This window comes from Chelonoidis abingdonii, chromosome 2 (genome assembly GCF_003597395.2).
Source record: "Chelonoidis abingdonii isolate Lonesome George chromosome 2, CheloAbing_2.0, whole genome shotgun sequence".
NCBI classification, from domain to species: Eukaryota; Metazoa; Chordata; order Testudines; family Testudinidae; genus Chelonoidis; species Chelonoidis abingdonii.
In genome coordinates, this window is record NC_133770.1 from 80055517 (window position 1) to 80075858 (window position 20342).

The 20342-nt window shown below is 44.1% G+C and overlaps 1 protein-coding gene across 2 annotated transcripts in view; it reads right to left on the reverse strand.

Annotated features, from left to right (window-relative positions):
* DYNC1LI1 (dynein cytoplasmic 1 light intermediate chain 1) overlaps positions 1-20342 on the reverse strand; it is a 62439-nt gene that overhangs the window by 35015 nt on the left and 7082 nt on the right. Inside the window, exons 1-3 of one of the 2 annotated variants that reach the window (XM_032784147.2) lie at positions 13619-13738; positions 10668-10784; positions 3449-3679 (exon numbers count right to left, since the gene is read on the reverse strand). In XM_032784147.2, coding sequence (XP_032640038.1) covers positions 3449-3679; positions 10668-10710 — 274 coding nt within the window. In that variant the 5' untranslated portion in view covers positions 10711-10784; positions 13619-13738. Of the gene's footprint in view, positions 1-3448; positions 3680-10667; positions 10785-13618; positions 13739-20342 lie in introns of those variants that run through there. The other variant, XM_032784146.2, reaches the window with a different exon arrangement.

The window sequence follows — 20342 nt, forward strand, 5'->3', positions numbered from 1 at the left end:
CCCAGGAAAGTTATTTTTTTTTTTTTTTTTTTTTTTATTATAAACAGCAACTTGCTGAAGCTTTACACCATTGTACTTTGAGCCCAGCATGTAACTTTTTTCTGTGTGAAAGCATTTCAAGGGCTCCTTGGCCTCCCAAGTCTCATCTCCAAAATGAGCTAGCTTTTCTCCTACTCTTTTGTGACGTTTGAGAGTCTGAAAGAAAGCTGCTCTGCTGTGAAGTTCTTAGGGTATATCTTCATGCAAAGTCAGATTCCTACTCAAGTCTTGCCCCAAACCATCCTCCTGTCTATATAAAGTCCTCTCACTCAGATATGGTGGTTTTTTCAACCTAGGTTAGCTGGCTCATCTGGGAATATAGGCTAAAATCCAAGTGAGGTTTTCACTTGAGCTCATAACCCACCCACTTTGCAATGAGGATTCAACCTAATCACTCAAGTGCTGATAGTCCTCAAATGCCTGCCCACAATTCCCTCTTTGTCCCCAGAAGTTACAGGCAAGTTCTCCCAGGGAAAGAATCAGCGCAGTTCAACTTACTGCAGCACAATGGGATGGCCCCTAGAAGTCCCAGTGATACACATGCATGAATGCAGCACCAGTGAGGAGAGTAATTTGAATATGGCTTTTCAGTGTTGTTGCTCACACCTGAGTTAGGGTGACCCAGGTGCTAATTACTTAAGTTAAAGCTGCAGAGATGACACACACTTAGGCTACACCTGTACAGCAATTAAACACCCACAGCTGGCCTGGGTCAGCTGACTTGGGCTTCAGTTGCAGGACTGAAAAACTGATGTGTAGATGTTCAGGTTCGGGCTGGAATCCAAGCTGTGGGATCCTGGCAGAAGGGGAAGGTCCCAGAGTCCAGGCACTAACTCAAGCCCAAATGTCTACACAGCCATTTTTAAGCCCCACGGCCCAAGCCCCACAAGCCTGAGTCAGCCAACGTGGACAAGCCACAGGACTTTTATCCCAATGTAGATGTACTCTTAGAATGTTCAGCAATGGAACCAATGGCTGCAGAAGAAGAGCTCATTTCCTGTCCCTCTAGCACAGTGATTCTCAAACTTTTGTACTGGTGACCCCTTTTACAAAGCAAGTCTCTGAGTGTGAGCCCTGGTTATAAATATATAAAAAAAGTGGTTTTAATTTAACACTATTATAAATGCTGGTGGCAAAGTGCGGTTTGGGGAGGAGGCTGACAGCTTGCAACCCCTCACATAACCTCCCAACCCCCTGAGGGGTCCCGACCCCCAGTTTGAGAACCCCTGCTCTAGCAGAACCTTAGGAGGGCCACAAGAGCCCTCTCTCAACCCTTTACAACTTTTGCATGGATGGAGGGTAGGGCTTCTATAGGATATGCTTAGGTTAGTCTATGGCCAGGGCTTATTAGTTCACTTTTTGCTATGCGGCTAGAGTTAGCCATGTATGTACAGGAACTCCTCACTTAAAGTCGTCCTGGTTAATGCTGCTGATCAATTAGGGAACATGCTCATTTAAAGTTGTGAAATGCTGCCTTCTAATGTTGTTTGGAAGCCGCCTTTTTACCCATTGCTTGCAGGAAGAGTAGCCTGTTGCAGTTAGCTGATGGGTGGCTGGAACCATGGTGGACCAGCAGCTCCCTATCAGCCCCTACTCCCCTAAGTTCCCTGTGCAGCAGCTGTCCCTCCCCCCAATGTAATGTGCTGCTCCTGCCCTCTGCCTTGGAACTGCTCCCAGAGACTCCTGCTTGCTGTACGGGGGGACTAATGTCAGGGTGTCTCCCCTGCTCCTGAATCCTGCTTAACCCATCTTCCATAGAACTGGGGGGGGGGGCGGGGGACCACACACAACGGAGGAAGGGAGCTTCTAGGCAGTAGCTGTCATCTCAGGTCTCAGAAAGCTGATCTAAATTAACAAGGCAGTGTACTTAAGTCTGGGGTCAGCTACTTAAAAGGGAAAATGTACATTTTCTCTCTCACACATAGGGTGTGTATCTCTGTCTGCCCTCCCTCCTTTCCTGCTGCCTTGTACAGTGTTCTGAGAGTTAACCTTTCAGGGCTCAGTCAACTGCTAGTTCATTTAGCAGTAAGGCATTTAGCAGTAAGGCATTCCCTGGGAAATATCCCACCCTCTGACTTCTCCACCTCAACCAAGCTTCACAATCATCATCACTGTGTACTAGTATTAAATTGTTTGTTTAAAAAACTTAGTCTTGTCTGGTGAAAAACATTTCCCTGAAACCTAACCCCCTCATTTACATTAATTCTTATGGGGAAATTGGATTAGCCCAAAGTCGCATTTTTCAGGAACATAACTACAACGTTAAGTGAGGAGTTCCTGTATATATGTATGACAGCAAACACAAGAACCAGATGTGCTCAATAAAGAAACAAGCACTAAAGAAAGCAGGCAAAATTTATTTTTCACATGGAACACTTTATAGCCTTTCAGTGACATTCACCAAGTACGGGACACTATTAGGCAACCACAGGCAAAGACTCCAGCATTATTTTACTTGAGGCAGAGACATTGCCTAAATAATGCTTCCAACCCAATGAATAAAACCAGGTCCTGGAGCAGGTTTTGGGCTCCCCTATAAAAAACAGCCACTAAGCCAGTCCTTTAAGAAAATCCTTTAAGGAATGATTGAATGTGACTCACAATGATAATCCATCCTTATACAAAGCCCCAATAGATATTTAACCAAACTATATAAACAAGCAGACTGTCTTAACATTTAACTTAAGGTTTCAATTCCAGAACTGTGTCAACTATTGCAGTACTGTACACTTTAGCAAAGCACAGTTCTACCTAAAAAGGATGATCTGGCTGTTAGGGCCCTAGCCTAGGATTCGGAGATGTGGGTTCAAATCTCTGCTCTGCCACAGACTTCCTGTACCACTGTCAGCATGTCACTTAGGCCTAGATTTTTAAATGTAGTTAGGTACTGCTCCACCTGGTGTTGCAACACTGGACTTAGTGGCTGATGCTCACTAGCATTAGTGCTATCAATAGTGTAAAAGTTAATGTAGACAGGGCTCAGGCATTTTTACTATGTCACGAAAGCCTGAACAGAGGGACATTGGTTCAAAATTCTCCAGCATAGACAAGGTCTTTGAACAAATACAATTAGTATTACCCAAGCGATGAAGGTGGAAACAGTGCCTATGTGCTGCCTTTTAAGCCCAATGCCTTATATCTACCTAGCTGTGCAGTCGAACAGAACTGCAAGACACAAACGTTGAAGAGTAAGGCTTTCAGAAGTTAGCATAAAAGTTGTAATTCAAAGTTTTTCTAAACAGAGAAATATTACTTTTGCATTGGAGGTACTTTAATAGAACGGTTTAGATAACCTAACTCAAAATAGTTACTTTACTGAATTTCCAAAGAATAAAAACAGTCTGAATCAGAAGTTAAAAAGATCAAAAAAGTATTAATTTCAGCAGTTTCTATTTTTTAAAATACTCACATTTTTGTTCCATTTCTTTCATTTCTTCAGGAGGCATTTTTAATTTGTCAATATGCTCTCTTACAACACTTGCCCACTTTTGTAAGGAATCCCGTGCAGTCCAAGGCCTAGACATGTCTATGACCAGCATAACCAGAGTGTCCTTTAGAGAGTTAGCTTCCATTGCAAATTTAAGGAGACCTTTATGATACAGATCACCATCCAAAATCCACACATTACATCTTGTTTGATCTGTAATAAAAAGTAGAAAATACAGATTTTAGTTTATGTCTTGTAAATTATCCCTTTAAAATGTAGTCTATAGGATCATGGTTAGTATATTAGAATTGTGTTGACAGTTCTACTAATATCAGATTTCTTAGCTCCTGGCCTCCATGACACGGTATGTAAAACCCAAGGAACATGCACCATCTTTGCATACAGTAACTCCTCACTTAACGTTGTACTTATGTTGCTGAAAAATGCAACTTTAAGTGAAACAATGTTAAACAAATCCAATTTTCCCATAAGATTAAATGTAAATGCGGGGGTTAGGTTCTAAGGAAATTTTTTGGGGGCAGACAAGAGGCATTATATACTGTACTGTGGTTGGGAGGTGCCCCTGGCTTACCCCACATAGGCACAGACCGCTGCAGGCAAGGACACAGCGGCAGCTTCTCCCTAGAAGAACAGGCATCGACTTTGCTGGGGGATGCTACAGGCCCGCCCCTTCCAGGCCTGCCTCTTCTCACCCCCTACTCCACCTCCTCTCTGGAGAAAGACACAGTGTTTCCCCACTCCTCCCCCTCCCTACCAGAAAGGTCCTATGTGCTGCCAAACAGCTGTTTGGCGACAGGGGAAGCACTGGGAGTGAGGAGAAGGAGGCAGAGAAGAGGAACTTGTGCAATGCTCCCTTGTAAAGTCACTGCTCTTTCACAGAATCTCACAACATTATAAGGGAGCATTGCACAACTTTAAATGAGCATGTTCCCTAATGAAGCAGTGACATAACTTTGAAACAACGTTAAGCAGGAGGATGTTAAGAGAGGAGTTACTGTACCTTATATCTGAAATTTATCAGCCAACAAACTGGTTACTTTAAAAGAGGAGATACTTTAAAGAAGATATTTGTAAAGAACAAATTATGTCAAACCAATCTGATGGCTTTCTTTGACAGGATAACAAGTCTTGTGGATAAGGGAGAAGCAGTGGATGTGGTATACCTAGACTTTAGTGAGGCATTTGATACAGTCTCACAATATTCTTATCGATAAACTAGGCAAATACAATTTAGATAGGACTACTATAAGGTGGGTGCATAACTGGCTGGATAACCATACTCATAGAGTAGTTATGTAATGTCCCAATCCTGCTGAAAGTATAACAAGTGGGGTTTCCGCAGGGGTCCTGTTGTTGGGCGGCTCTGTTCAATACCTTCATCAACGACTTAGATGTTGCATAGAAGTATCTGTTTATTGAAATGTTTGCGGATACACCAAACTGGAGAAGGGACTGACTGCTTGGAGACAGGGTCATAATTCAAAATGATCTGGACAAATTAGAGAAAATGTTCCAGATCTGAGGGAACAGGATTGAAGTTTAATAAAAGAAATACAGAAGTCTCCCACTTAGGAAGGGACAACATTGTCAACACATAACAGAAATGGAGAGACTGTCTAGAAGGAGTACAAGCAGAGAAAGGATCTGGGATATAGTGGACCACAAGCAAATATGAGTCAGTGGGATGCTGTTTGCAAAAAAAGCCAAATTGATCGTGAATGCATTAAGCAGGTGTGGCTGTGAGGCAAGACATGAGAAGTCAGTTCTTCCGCTCTACTCTCGCTGGTTAGGCCTCAACTGGTATGTGTCCCAGTTCTAAGGCAACGCATTTTCAGAGAAAATGGAGAAACTGGAGAGGGTCAGAGAAGAGCAATAAGAATGATTAAGGTCTTGAGAACATGACCTATGAAGGAGGCTGAAAGAACTGGGTCTGTTAGTTTGGAAAAGAGAAGACAGAAAGGGACATGATAAGGGCAGTTTTCAGGTATCTAAAAGGGTGTTCATAAGGAGGAGGGAGAAAACTTGTTCCACTTAGCCTCTAGACTAATAAGAAGCAATGGGCTTAAACTGCAGCAAGGGAGGTTTAGTTGGACATAGGAAAAAAGTTCTTAAACTGTCGGTGGTTAAACACGTAGAATAGAATTAGAAAATGTATCAGGGATGGTCTAGACAGTATTTGGTCCTGCCATGAGGGCAGGGGACTGGACTCGATGACCTCTCAAGGTCCCTTCCAGTCCTAGAGTCTATGAATCTATTTAAATGTATCTTAACTTCCCTAGAGCAAGTTCCTGAAGGTGAAAACACATTACCTCAACATAATACTTGGCACTTGTGTAACTTTTTACATCTGCAAGTACTTAATGTTAGTCTTCATAGTATTAGTGTAAAGCAAGTATTATAGTAATAGAATATTTAGGCCTTCAATGCCCAAAACTATCAGCTGTCCCTTAAGAATTGAGCTAGATCAGGGCTGTAGGATCACTTTTACATCCCCGCTTTGAGCAGCCACAATCCAATATGGCTCCCTCTAACATCTCTGCCTCTCTCTATTTGGCTATGTCTACACTACCACGGTAAGTCGACCTATGCTATGCAACTCCAGCTACGTGAATATCATAGCTGGAGTCAATGTACCTTAGGTCAAGTTATGGCAGGGTGTTGACAGGAGAAACTCTCCCATCAACTTACCTTACTCTTCTTGTACGAGGTAGAGTACAGGGGTCAACTGGAGAGCAATCTGCTGTCGATTTGGTGGGCCTTGACTAGACCCGCTAAATCGACTGCCAGTGGATTGATCTTAGGATGTTAATCCCGGCTGTAGTGCAGACATAGGCTTCTCTATGATACCCGTAAGTACTAGGGACAGGGTATGCCATGGCATGATGTGCCCAAAAGGGCAGAAACAGTACCAGGCCTTGCAAAAAGATGGAATTACAGGAAACAGAAACCTGATTTTTTTTGCAGGGGGAAAGAGAAGAGAAATGGACAGGGATACTTTACAGCTAGTCCCCTGAATCTGCAAGAAATACAAAATATCCCGTCTCAAAAATACTTACGCTCTTAAGTTTATATTAAACATTTATTTTTAATTACACATTTCCCCCCCCAATGAGTCATTTAAAAGTGTTGGAACAGTTACAGTTCTCAGGTTCAGTAAAATGAGGGAGGCTTTTCTTTAAAATCTTGTTTTTAGTGCTCATTAAGAGTGTTGATTTGACATTATTGAATATAGAGTATAGTTTTTTCACATAACAGGTAAATACAGCATAGTCAGAAGCACAAACTTCACAACACTTATCCACTGTGCCTCATCCATCTTCCTCCTCTCCTCCCCGGTGACTCAACCCCACTTTTGTGGTTATCCTTATCCTTTTACAGTTCCCCACCACTTCTGCCTACTTTCCTCCTCTCTACCTTGAGCTCCCCACTCCTCTTACTAGCACAAATCTAAGTTCCACATCTGCAATCTTGTGACCTCTGGTGACATTTACACAAATCCTGGCCCTCTCTTCATCCCCATCCACTTCATTCCCCACCATGCCTCTCATACTACCACTCTTAATCTTACACCCATCCTCCTCCTCCACCTTTTATCTTGAGATATCTAGAAAGATCACAGTAATCTATGACTATGACACTCTGTACCTCGGCGGAACACCCAGCACCACCATGTTAATCCTTGTAAAATGATTGTGTGGTATCCAAGGCAAAATTTGTCATATTGGGTATCTTCAGAAGGCTCATGATGCACTGAGCATGGTTATTATAGTGATGTTCTAGTAATTTTTACAGTAAAGTTATAGGTTATAATTTCATGTATATAGTTATGAGGCTGAAAATGTATCCCATGGCTTAAAGCAAACCCAGGTAAAACACTCTCCAAGAACAGAGAGGCAGTTCACACCTCAGCAGGGCAGGCATTGGACAAACCCAGCCCAACCTCACAGGAGCAAAGGACACTGGCCTAGGCAGCAACAAAAGAATGTGTTATACTCTGAAGCACGGGTCCCCAACTCGGTGCCCACAGACGCCATGGCGCCCACAGGGGCATCTAAATGCGCCCGCGTCCTGGCTGGTGGTGGAGCATCCGGCTAATTTTTGCGGCATTTCGGCGGATGCTCCACCAAAAAGGTTGGGGACCACTGCACTGGAGAGAGTCATCCCCCTTCCTTTGGTCAGTTTGGAACTGCAATGAAATAATGCTCACCTGACTCTGAAGGGGGGTGGGGGGGGAGGCGCAGCGCACAAACCCAAGAGGGAAGAAAGGACATGATAAAAAGGAAAGACATTTGCCACGCTCTCTCTCTCTCTTCCACCTACATTTACAGACACCACACCAAGCAACTGAAGTACTGATCGAAGGGGAGAGCCTGGCTGAAGGGTAACCAGCCAGTCTGTGGTGAGAAGCATCTATGTTTGTAAGGGCATTGAAAGTGTTAAGATCAGCTTAGAATGAGTTTTACTTTTATTTAATTTGACCAAATCTGACTTGTTATGCTTTGACTTATAATCACTTACATTTTATCTTTGTAGTTAATAAATCTGTTTATTCTACCTGACTTCAGCTTCCATGATGACCACCTAACCCAACCCTTTAACTGCAAATTTTCTTGAACTTACCTCTTCATTCAAACTGTAGCCCTGGTTCAATGCTCCCACTCATCAAAAATGACATTTCACTGGACTTTGTCTTCACCAAGGATCGCTTTCTATTATTTGTTACCAAATTCCCCCTCTCCGATCTGATCTCCTACCTTCTTTCAGCACTGTGCATCAGCCACCCCACTCCCTCAACCTGTCACTGCCTGTGACCTCCATTCCATCAGTGTTGATGACTTTTCCATCTGCTCCCAGGCCCCTCTTCCGGTTTTTCCCCCATTAATATGGTTGTGTATTCTCTCCATGCTTCCACGCTTAACTTTTGTCCCCCCTCTCCTATTGCAAGGTCTGCCCTGCCAACCCCTCTGGATCACCCACAACATTTGCTTCGTCTGCTCCTGCTATGCAGGACATCTCTGGAGGAAGTCCAGGAACAGTCTGACTTTATCCACTAGGAATTTCTCTTCCTTTCTGCCATCTTTCTAGCTAAAACAGATCTACTTTAACTTAATTGAATCCATGCCCACAATCCCTGCAGCCTTTCTGCCACCTTTGATTTATTCCTCAAAACCTCTCCCTGCACAGGATCTCGTCAATTTCTTCCAAGAGAAAGTTAAAGTGTGTGACCTTCCCTTCCCCTCGGCTTATCTTCCCCTTCCCCTCCTACAATGATCCTCCCCCAACACAGACTCAAGTTTTTGTCTGCTCTCCTCTAAACCATCCACTTCCCCCAGTGACCCCATCCCACCCCCTCACAACAACTCACATCCCCACCTTAACCTCTTGATCTCCTCTGGCTCTTTCCCCTCACAATACAAGCATGTATAAGTCTCTCTCATCTATAAAAAGCCACCATTGACCGACCACATTTGTCTCTCCAATTACTGCCCTATCTTCATTTCATCTCTAAATTCATTGAATACACGGTCTACAATTGCTGTCGGTAGTTCCTCTCCTCCAATTCCATCCTAGACCCACTCCAATCCTGCTTCTTGCATTGAAACAGTCATCACCAAAGTCTACAAAAACCTCTTCCTCAAAGCTCAGAGGCAGGACTCCATTCTTATCCTCCTTGACCTCTAATCCACCTTTGATGCTACCAACCATGCTTGTCCTCTGGCTTCCATGACTGTCCTCTTCTGGTTCTCTTCCCACCACTCTAATCACTCCTTCAGTATGTCCTTTGAGGACCCTTCTCAACCCTCCTTCAAATTTTTAGGGAGATTCCACAAGGCTCTGACCTTGGGTGCCTGTATCTTCTTCCTCTACACCTTATCCCTGGGTAATCGCATCCACAAACACAAATTTAACTATTCTCTCTACGCTGATGACTCTCAGATCTACTTCAGACCCGTCTCCTTCTGTCCAAACTAAAATCTCAGCCTTTCTTACAGCAACTCAGGGATGTCCAGCTATGAGCTCAAACTCTATATGGCTAAAACAGGCTATTATTCATCCCCCCACCACACACACCTCTTTTCTCAGTCACTGTAGACATCACCTGCCTGTTACTCAGGACTGTAACCTGGGTGTAATCTTCGACTCGGACCTATCCTCTATCCTCATTTCCAGGTTACCCCTAAATTCTGCAATTTCTTTCTGCATAACATCTGGGGGATATGACCTTTTCTATCCATCCAGGTTCTCATCTCACACCTCAATTACTGCAATATTCTTCTCTCTCAAATTGACAAATGCAATCTTTCTCCACTCATCCATGCAGACTGCCGCTGCAAAAATAATCTTCCTAGGCCATTGTTTTGACCATGTTACTCCTTTCCATCCCTCCACTTGCTCCCCCTACTAATGCATTAAACACAAGCTACATGTGGTCACTTTCTTGGCTCTTCACAGCCTATCCTCATCCTACACTCATTCACTACTGAAATGTCACTTCCTGCCTCCTATCCCCATGATGCCAACCTACATCACCCACTTTTTTGAACATTCCAAACAAATACCTTCCTGTTTTGTTCCATGTTTGGAAGGGGTTCCACATAAATATCCACAAATCCACCTCAGTTTCCCACATCAAATATCTCCTTAAAACTATCTTCTGCTATGATATCTACAAAATACTGGACAACTAGGCTACTGATGTGCTGAGATTACTCTGTACCATGCTGGCCAATACTATCTCATTGTTTCCTCACACTTTCCTGTTGGTCTGCTGTCTCGTCATATACTGAAAGCTCTTTGGAGCAAAGACCATCTTTTTGTTGTCTATTTGTATAGCACCTAGCTTAATGGGGTCCTGGTCTTTGACCAGAGCTCCTAGGGGCTATAGTAATACAAATAATAAGTATTCTAAAGACACAACACCATTCTATCCTTGAAAATCTAAATAGAGGGTACCTATCATGATGATTTCTGTTATGCAGCTATCCGTTTATTGGGAACTGGACACACATTTCGCATAAACTAATCTGCCACTTTAAGGTAAGTGTTACTAAAGACCTGGGCTAAATTTGAGCAAGTGACCTAGGAAATTAAAAACTCCATATCCCATTATTAGCCTGTAACCCATACAGTTTAGAATTAAAAATCTTCTTACTGCTGAGGAGAGACAACTGACACTTACCATCTCTATCTTCATCATGCACATTTAAGTACAAGTATTCCATTCCTCTTCCTTTCTTGTACTCCTCTATTCCTTGAAGTCTGCCTATTAAGCTAGTTTTTCCTGCACCATCTTCCCCTAGAAAAAGACAAAAAGTTAATATAGATCAAATCTTTGAGTAAATAATGTTACCTACTGACAACTTCTTTTGGGGCAAAGTGAAATATCAGGTAACGATGGGAGCCACTCAGCTAGACGCTTGTGCAACCTGAAAACATGGGTGTTCGATTTATTCCAAACATATGCATCAGCCTCAACATAAATACGAATCATGTCTATTTACAATATTAATATATTTACCACCACTGTAGTTCTTCTACTGTAGTATTTTTAACGTTACTATTTCCTAGCTTAATTAACATTTTCAGAGTATTGCACAATCACTAATTATTTAAGTTAAATCATATTGAATGTCAAAATTTAAGTCCACAAAAGCCTAGATTTCAATTCAATCCATGAGAATGCACAGTATTACTTTTCCAATATGAACACGATAACAGACAGTAAGTATATTATTCAAATATCTCACACATACTATAAAGTCAACTGAAAAGTGCAGTAATCTAAATCTTAATGTTTTGCATAATCTTTTTAAAAGCAGTTAAATGAAATGTCTTCAGATGAGGACTGGGAAAGGAAGAAATGAACAACGTTTTTCTGCAGCAAATTAACTTTCCCAAAAGTAGTTCCCTGGTTGCCACTACCACAGACTTCAAGTCAGCCCTCCATCAGGGTGGTAAGCAATAATTACAAGGGCAGATTAAAAGGTAATGTGTGTGAAGAGGGGTGTCTCAGTTTCCTTCTCCTTAAAAAAGGATTTCTAGCCCTTATGGTTGCAGATATCACATCAAAAACAAACTAAGTGATGCCTATCTAAATACAAGTATCAGAGGAGTAGCTGTGTTAGTCTGGATCTGTAAAAGCAGCAAAGAGTCCTGTGGCACCTTATAGACTAACAGAAGTATTGGAGCATGAGCTTTCGTGGGTGAATACCCACTTCGCCGGATGCATGTAGAAGTGGGTACTCACCCATGAAAGCTCATGCTCCAATAGTCTGTTAGTCTATAAGGTGCCACAAGACTCTTTGCTGCTTTTATCTAAATACACATGCAGTCTGAAACAGCTCTAAAGAAGTGCTAACTATCCTATCCATTTCAGCAAAGGCCCTGTGAACTCTTCAATTTTGTAGCCAAGAGACCATGGCATTTTTTCCAACGACAGAGAATTTGGCATTTTTGCCACGGAAGTCATCATTTTGCTGCAGCAAAGGCATGCTAGGACCTGGTCAGAGCCGTAATTAGCTATGTTTGAGCCCAAGGCAAGAATATAAAATTGCCCCCACCCCCACCCCGAAACACACACCCAGTGCCACCCACCCCGTGGAAACAAACCCTCCTTCCCCAGCGGCACCTCGCCAAAACAGCTGTGGGCCAAAAAGGAAAGGGGAGGGGGAGAAACAGCATCCACAGGGTGACCAGATCACAGCAGTAAAACAGGACCTGCCTCCTCCCCATCATCACACCCTTCTTCAACCCCTAGCCCCCCGCTGCCTTGCTGCGTCCCTCCTAGTCAGTCCCCCACCCACCACTTGCCTCCTTTCACTTTCTCCCTCCATTGCCAGAAACCCCATGCCCACCCCTAGAACCCCTGCTGGCTCACTGCTCGCCTCTTTGCCCACCTGCTCGCCCCCAACTCGCTGCTCTCCCCCCCCTCACTATATTACTGCACACAGCAGTCAATCAATGCAGTTGTAGATAAATCTCTGCATTATGCATTTTTGTATAAGGTAGCACAATTAAGGTAAAAGAAAAATGTCTTTTTGCTAGAAGTAAATAAGATCTGCCCCCACTTTGTAATCAATTGCCCTGTTGAATGAATGAGGTGTGAATGAGGAAGGTGTGGAAGGCAGGCACCTCCAGACAGCTGCAACCCTTGGAGAGTGGCTGGGAGCCAGACCAAGGATAATCAAACTTGTCAAGTGGTCTGACTAGAGAAGAGCAGACATACTAACGGCCTAGGGGGTTACAAGCAAGCACCTTCCTTTGGGAAAACCCTCTTTGCAGCCCAGAGAAAAGGAGCAAAAAGGACAACAGAGACAGATTTTGAACCTGGTTGACTTGCCCCCCTCCAGCCACTGACTTGCCGCTCACCTCCTCACCCCTCCACCCCCAAGTATAAAACCTCATTCAAAGACCCAGGGTGTCACTATATTAATGCACACAGCAGTTAATCAATGCAGTACCAAAAATTAAAATACTGAAAATGGATCCACCGATTCACTGCCTCACCCCCACTCCAAGTATCAGGGACGGCAGGTTTGTAGAAATTTTGGTGGTGCCCAGAATGCTCAGAGCTCCCCCACAACACCCCCAAACTCTGCCCCACACCTGCGTAAGGCTCTGCGAGGGAGTTTGGGTTGGGGGAGGAGGTCTGGGATGCAGGCCCTGGGTTGGGGCAGGGGATTGGGGTATAGGACAGTTGAGAGGTTGGGCTCTGGGATGTAGGCTCTGGAATAGAGTTTGGGTGCTTGGTGCAGGCTCCGGGCTGGGGAACAGGGTGAGGTGCAGGCTCTGGGAGGGAGTGCAGAGGGCTGGGTGCAGGCTCCGGACTGGGGAACAGGGTGGGGCGTAGGCTCTGGGAGGGAGTTTAGGTGCTGGGTGCAGGCTCTGGGCTGGGGCACAGGGTGAGAGTGCAGGATGGGTGCAGGCTCTGGGACGGAGTGCGGAGGGCTGGAGGCAGGCTCTGGGACAGAGTTTGGGGGCTGGAGGGGACTGCAATTACATGTGGCTTCCTTCCTCCCCTGCTGCCTCTCACTGTAGCCTCACTGGGGGTGGGGAATGCGGCTGCCCCTTGCCCAGTCTGCAGGAGTGGTGGTGGGGGAGGGTGGCAGATCACAGGGTCAGAACACTCACCAAAGCCCCAGAAGCTGCTCAGGTGAGTGAGATCCACTGGATGCAGATGATCCTGTCTCTCACTGGAAGCCCCCTCGGCATCTCCTCCAGGTGGGTGCTGGAGAGGGGAGGGCTGAGAAGCACATGTGTGCCCCTCCTCTCTCCCTCCTGATGTGCAGAAGCTGCCTCAGCCGGCTGCTCGGCTGCCTGCTGGCATCCTGTTGCCAAGGCAGCAGCAGCTTTCATTCTGGCAGGGACACTCTGGGGCATTTTTGCACCCCTCAGCTTTAGGCACCCGAGGCAAGTGCCTCACTCGCCTCGCCCTTGTTACGGCACTGGACCTGGTACTTGTTCAATCTCCCCACAAAGGAGAGTTACTTGGAATGAGTTCTCCACCTCAAGGTTGCAACCAACCCACACCTCCCATACTGGGAAATGGGAGGTGGCTGTAGTATGGAAGAAGTTGAAAACCACTGTACTACAGAGTTGCCTCTGTGGTAACAATTGTGAGCTGAATTGATGATTTAGTATAGATTGGTGTATTTAGTATAGCATGATGACAGGGTTCAGTTGGGACTTGCTAAAACTATTCGACTATCATTGTAGGACAAACTTCCTGAAGTCTGTCCTGGAGGCAAAAACCTAATTCCGGAATGTACGTCTGATGCAGTACACCGCTACCTCGATATGACACTCGATATAACACAAAATTGGATATAGCGTGGTAAAGCAGTGCTCCGGGGGGAGGAAGGGTCGCACACTGTGGTGGATCAAAGCATGTTCAATATAACACGGTTTCACCTATAACACGGTAAGATTTTTTGGCTCCCAAGGACAGCATTATATCGAGGTAGAGGTGTACTAGCAAATAATGGAGATAATGAATATGCTCCCTCAATCGCTGAACACTATCTTGTGTACTGAACGAATCAGTAATCCCAGAAAACAATGTATGTGATCATGAAACTAAACTGCAGCATAACATTTATGATTTTCTGGATCCCAGCCCAGAGAGTATCCTCCTGCAGGCTAAAGGATACTTTGATCGGAAAAAGCAAGCCAGCAGGCAGGCAGCTCATAAGGTCTGAGGGCATGCACACAGTACAGCTGAAGTGGTCTGAAAATAAAGCAAGAGTAGAAAAATTAAATCTGATGCATGTGCACAAGAAGATTTTGAAAGGATAATAATTCTGATAAATCCATCCATTTTTTCATGGAGAGCACAAAAGGCATTTCTCCGACCCCAGGACTGTTCCTCTGCTAAATTTCAAGTCATGTTCAAAACCAGAGGTGCAAGAGCTGTTTAAAAACAATCAGAAAAATTAACATTGGAAGCACTACCTACCCTTGCCTCATCATCCAGAAAGAACAGATATGGAAAAATTAATCCAGAATGGTTAAAGTTTGGCAAATGAAAACAGGGGATTATAATGGAAAGTGTGAGGAAATACTAGCCATAGGCACTGTTTCACAGGTAATAAAAGGAGAACCTTATTCCCTCCCTCAATCCTGAAGTGCAACAGTCTGTGCTTTCATCAAAATGAACTAATCCAGCCATGATTTTCATGTTTGGTTCAACAGAAAAAAACATAAGGAAAGTTTTTGGGGGTGAAAAGAGGTAGTTACTGTATTCACCATGAGTGAAGTTTCCAAGTTCTGAAGTAGATGACACAGATGTGCTGGATATGCTTGGAAGGTCTCAAACTCCTCCTCTCAGAATATACAACAGAAAAATCTTACTTTCCCCTTATTAGGATGAGAAAAGATTTTTATCTGACTGATTCCTGCTTTATCGAATGTCTTCAGAATCTGATTTGTACTCACACTGAGATATCCTCTTATCTATTTTTCCCTTTTAATACAAACTGAACCTCACTACTTTCAGCCTGTGAACATTAGCCCTTTTATTAATGTGTGATTTTATTATCTTGTCAATTAATATGTTTACATTGTCATTGCCCTATCTCACTACCTGTGGATTTTCTTTTATACATTCTAAACTATGTAATGTTTAATACACTATGCACTAGAACAGGGGTGGCCAACCTGAGCCTGAGGAGGAGCCAGAATTTACCAGTGTACATTGCCAAAGACCCACAGTAATATGTCAGCAGCTTCCCGCATAAGTTCCACACTGCCCCTGCCCCCCGCTTCCAGCGTCTCCCAATCAGCAGTTTCGTGGCATGCAGGAGGCTCAGCGGGAGGGGGGAAGAGCAACAACATGGCAAGCTCAGGGAAGTGGGCGGGAAAGGGTGGAGTGGGGACAGGGCCTGGGGCCCCAGGGGTTGAGCAGCGAGCCCCTCCCCCCGGCACATTGGAAAGTTGGCACCTGTAGCTCCAGCCCCAGAGTCGGTGCCTATACAAGGAGCCGCATATTACCTTCAGAAGAGCTGCATGCGACTCCGGAGCTACAGGCTGGCCACTCCTGCACTAGAAGGTGTAGCATATTTTGGTTACCTGTACATTTAACTGAAATTTGGAAAGATTTATATAAAAGTTACTATCTAGAAAATGATTACGTATTTCACACACAGGTCAGTCACTTACATGCCACTGAAACAGCAAAGACAGCTTTTGGAGCTATGGTTGGCGTTTCACATCCTGCTAGTACACGGGTGGGCAAACTTTTTGGCCCGAGAGCCACATCTGGGAATGGAAATTGTATGGCAGGCCATGAATGCTCATGAAATTGGAGCTGGGATCCAGAAGGGGGTGACAGCTCTGGCTGGGGGTGCAGGCTCTGGAGTGGGGCCAGAAATGAGGAGTTCACGGTGCAGGAGGGGGCTCTGGGCTGGGGTAGGGGAGTAGGGTATGGGGAGTGTGTGTGAGGGCTCTGGCTGGAGGTGCAGGCTCTGGGGTGTGACTGGGGATGAGGGATTTGGGTTTCAGGAGGGCACTCCAGGCTGTGACCGAGAGGTCTGGAGGGCAGAAAGGGGATCAGGGCTGGGGCAGGGGGTCATGGGTACAGGCTCTGGGCAGTGCTTACCTCAAGCAGCTACTAGAAACAATGTCATGTCCCTCCTCTGGCTCCTATGTGGAGGTGTGGCCAGGTGGCTCTGCACTGCCCCATCCGCAGGTGCCGCTCCTGTACCTCCCACTGTCCACAGTTCCCAGCCAATGAGAGCTGCGAGGGTGGAGCTTGGGAGTGCATGGAGCCCCCTGGTTACCCCTAAATGTAGAAGGGGGAGTGGGGACATGCCGCTGCTTCAGGAAGCTGCACTGAGCAGCCACCAACCCTGCTGCCCAACTGGAGTGCAGGAGTGAGGCAAGCCCCAGAGCCCGCTGTGACGCTCTGTACCTCGGAGGAACACCCAGCATCCCCATCTTCATCCTTGTAAAATGATTGTGTGGCATCCAATGCAAAATTTGTCATGTTGGGTGTCTTCAGACGGCTCATGATGCACTGAGCATGGTTATTATAGTGATGTTATAGTAACTGTTACAGGTTATAATTTCATGTATGTAGTTAGGATAAATTTTCAGCCTCATCATGGCTTAAAATAAGCCCAGGAAAAAACTTTCCAAGAACAGAGAGGCAGTTAACACCTCAGCAGGGAAGGTACTGGACAAACCCAGCCCAGCCTCACAAGACCAAAGGACGCTAGCCTAGGCAGCAACAAAGAATCTGTTAGACTCTGCAGGGAGTCACCCCCCTGCCTTTGGTCAGTTTGAAACTGTGATGAGGTAATGCTCACCTGACTCTGAAGGGAATGCGGGGTGCAAAGCCAAGAGGGAAGAAAGGACAACCTAAAAGGGAGAGATGTTTGCCATGCTCTCTCGATCTTTCCTCCACCAACATCTACAGACACCACACCAAGCAACTGAAGCGCTGATCAAAGGGGAGAGCCTAGCTGAAGGGCAACCAGCCAGCGGTGAGAAGCATCCATGTTTGTAAGGGCACTGGAAGCGTTAAGATCAGCTTAGAATGTGTTTTGCTTTTATTTAATTTGACCAAATCTGACTTGTTATGCTTTGATTTATAAACACTTAAACTCTATCTTTATAGTTAGTACATTTGTTTTTTTATTCTACCTGAAGCAGTGTTTGATTTGCAGTATGTCAGAGGCTCCCCTTGGGATAACAAGCCTGATACATATCAATTTCTTTGTTAAACTGACAAACTCATATAAGCTTGCAGCAGCATCCAGTTATGCCCACAGGACGCTGCAAGATGGAGGTTCCTAGGGTTGTGTCTGGGACTGAAGATATTGGCTAGTGCCATTCAGTTGCAGAATCTAAGAAGCAGCTTAGATGCCAGAAGCTGTGTGTGAACAGCCCAGGAGTGGGAGTTCCACAGCAGAGCAGGGTAAGGCTGGCTCCCAGAGTCAAGGATTGGAGGGATCTAGTAGATCCAGATAATACCAGATAGGAATGTCACACCCGCTCCCCAGCGGGAGCTCGAGAGCCGGATTAAAGTTGGCTGTCAGGCCAAATGTGGACCGTGGGCCGTAGTTTGCCTGCCTCGTACTAGAATGAGGTTTATGTTTAATAGGCAACACATTGTCTACTCACAAAAACAAAAGAACACTATTTCAAACAAAGCACTGTGAATATCAGTATGATAGCATGGAACACTACTCAGGTAAGACAATTTAATGGGGTCACATGTTTCTTTTATACTTATTTTATAAAGCCAGGGGAAACTTAAAGACCTAGAACACAGCTTTAAAACAGGTTACTGTTGTGACACTTTCCTTCCTACCCACTTTCAGCCAAAATATAAAAATTATCTTAGTGTTTCCTAACACTATGCCCAAGATTTAAGTGTTTGGGCACATCTACAATGAAAATCAATTAGAACAATGCCCAAAAAGGTGATGTTCTCTTCGTTCCCTCACATTAGCTATGCATTCCAAAGAAGCCTGGAGGTCCAATGAGCCTTGCAGCATGATCCTACAAATACCAATTGGTTCAAATACTGCCAGTGATTATTCTCAATAAATTAGTTTCACATCTCAGGGATATTATAAGAATCAGTATTATGGAAGTGCCACTTGAAGTTCCATAGTTAACGTTATACTGACTTTTGCACATAAAGCAGGCTTTAGCCACTTTTTTTACACCATCTTCTATACATACGTCCTCCTCAAAATTACAAGCACTTACTCGAGAGTACAAAATGAATTCTGAGACTTTACAAATAACCATTAACTGGTCTATAAGTTAAAATGAAAAATGGGTCCTAAAAATAGAGAGCGAGAGAGCGTGCACCCCGGACCAGACTTCTTTTGCCCCAAATTGTCTTAATGTAATAACAGATTCTTCAGGCTTCCCACATATAGCTAACATTCACATACTTTTGTGCATTGACTGCATGTGAATTATTTTTTATTTTATTTATTTATTTATTTTTTTAAGGATAGTCATTTTGCCATTATGCTTCATAATGAAAAAAGTTCTCATTTACCAGGGATTGATAAATTTTCTTTTACACAGGATTTCATGGCTACATTTATACCACCACAGAATAGTGAGACACTGCATTTTAGTCATTTATCTTAGGACACATCTAAACTTACTAGGGATTGAGACTGCTGCAATCAATGCACCAGGGATCGATTTAGCAGGTCTTCACTAAACCCACTAAATCAACCTCAGATCACTCTCCTGTTGACTCCAGTACTCTACCAGAATGAGAAGTGTACGATAAGTCGATGGGAGAGCGTCTCCCATTGACGCAGCGTGGTGTAGACACTGCAGTGAGTTGACCAAAGCTATGTAGCTGGAGTTGAGTAACTTAGATTAACTTATCTCTGTAGTGTGGATAAGGCCTTAGCTACAAAGAATTCAAACTTACTCCAAATTACATTCCCCAGTGAGTCCAGTCATGTGAAGTTCATAATTTTGAAGTTTGGTTTTGGGTTTAGTTTTGTGCCAAAAGAGATTTAAGAATTTTTCCATTTTATGGAAGTCCTGCTTATCTAATTAAGATTTCAAGATGAAAAACTTTAAGACCAAAAGGAAAAATTGAGAAGTTTTAGACAAGTAAGAACAGGGAATTACAACTAAATTACAACTTAAGTTACATCTTTCAGTTTTGCGAGTGCAAAAGCCAAAATATAGCTGATATTCCACTGCTTCTAAATTTAGCGAAAAGCAGAGCCATTTCTCCAAAAATGCAGATAAATCAGATTTCACAACTTCAAGAAGTCTGATCCCACCCCCCGGGAGGATCTCTATTTTGTTGTATAGCAGCTAGTTCCAATTAAAATTTTGTCTGCCACAGAAAGAGTTGAAGCTTCCCTCACCATTTGGGAATGAGTACCCATCGCTACATTCTTTATTGCAAATTTTCAGCTAGGCTTCCTAAATTTGTCACTCATGAACAAATGGCAAGACTTTCTATTACAAGCTGCCATGCAAGCATATATGCTGCTGAAGTTGCTATAATTTTGCCAAGATTTGAATGATTCATTTTGTCATGTTGCCTTCTGTGAAAAGGTAGCTTCACTTGTCTGTCAGAAAAGGTGGTGGTACAGGAGGCTTCATGATAATTATTTTAAAGAAGTCATTTAGTTTTAGGGACAATCAGCTACTGTTTCTGTATGCTATTTTTTGTTTGCTTTAATGCCATACTAGTAGTGAAGGCTATTAGATGTTGTCTACATTAGGAAAATTCATAAACATTTTCCTTTACCACTGCAGCTCCAACTGTACTAGCAACAGAATGACTTGTAGTTTAGATATTTACTATGCCATGAAAACATTCTCTGACCCCTTGAGCAGTCTACAATACTAGCATTTA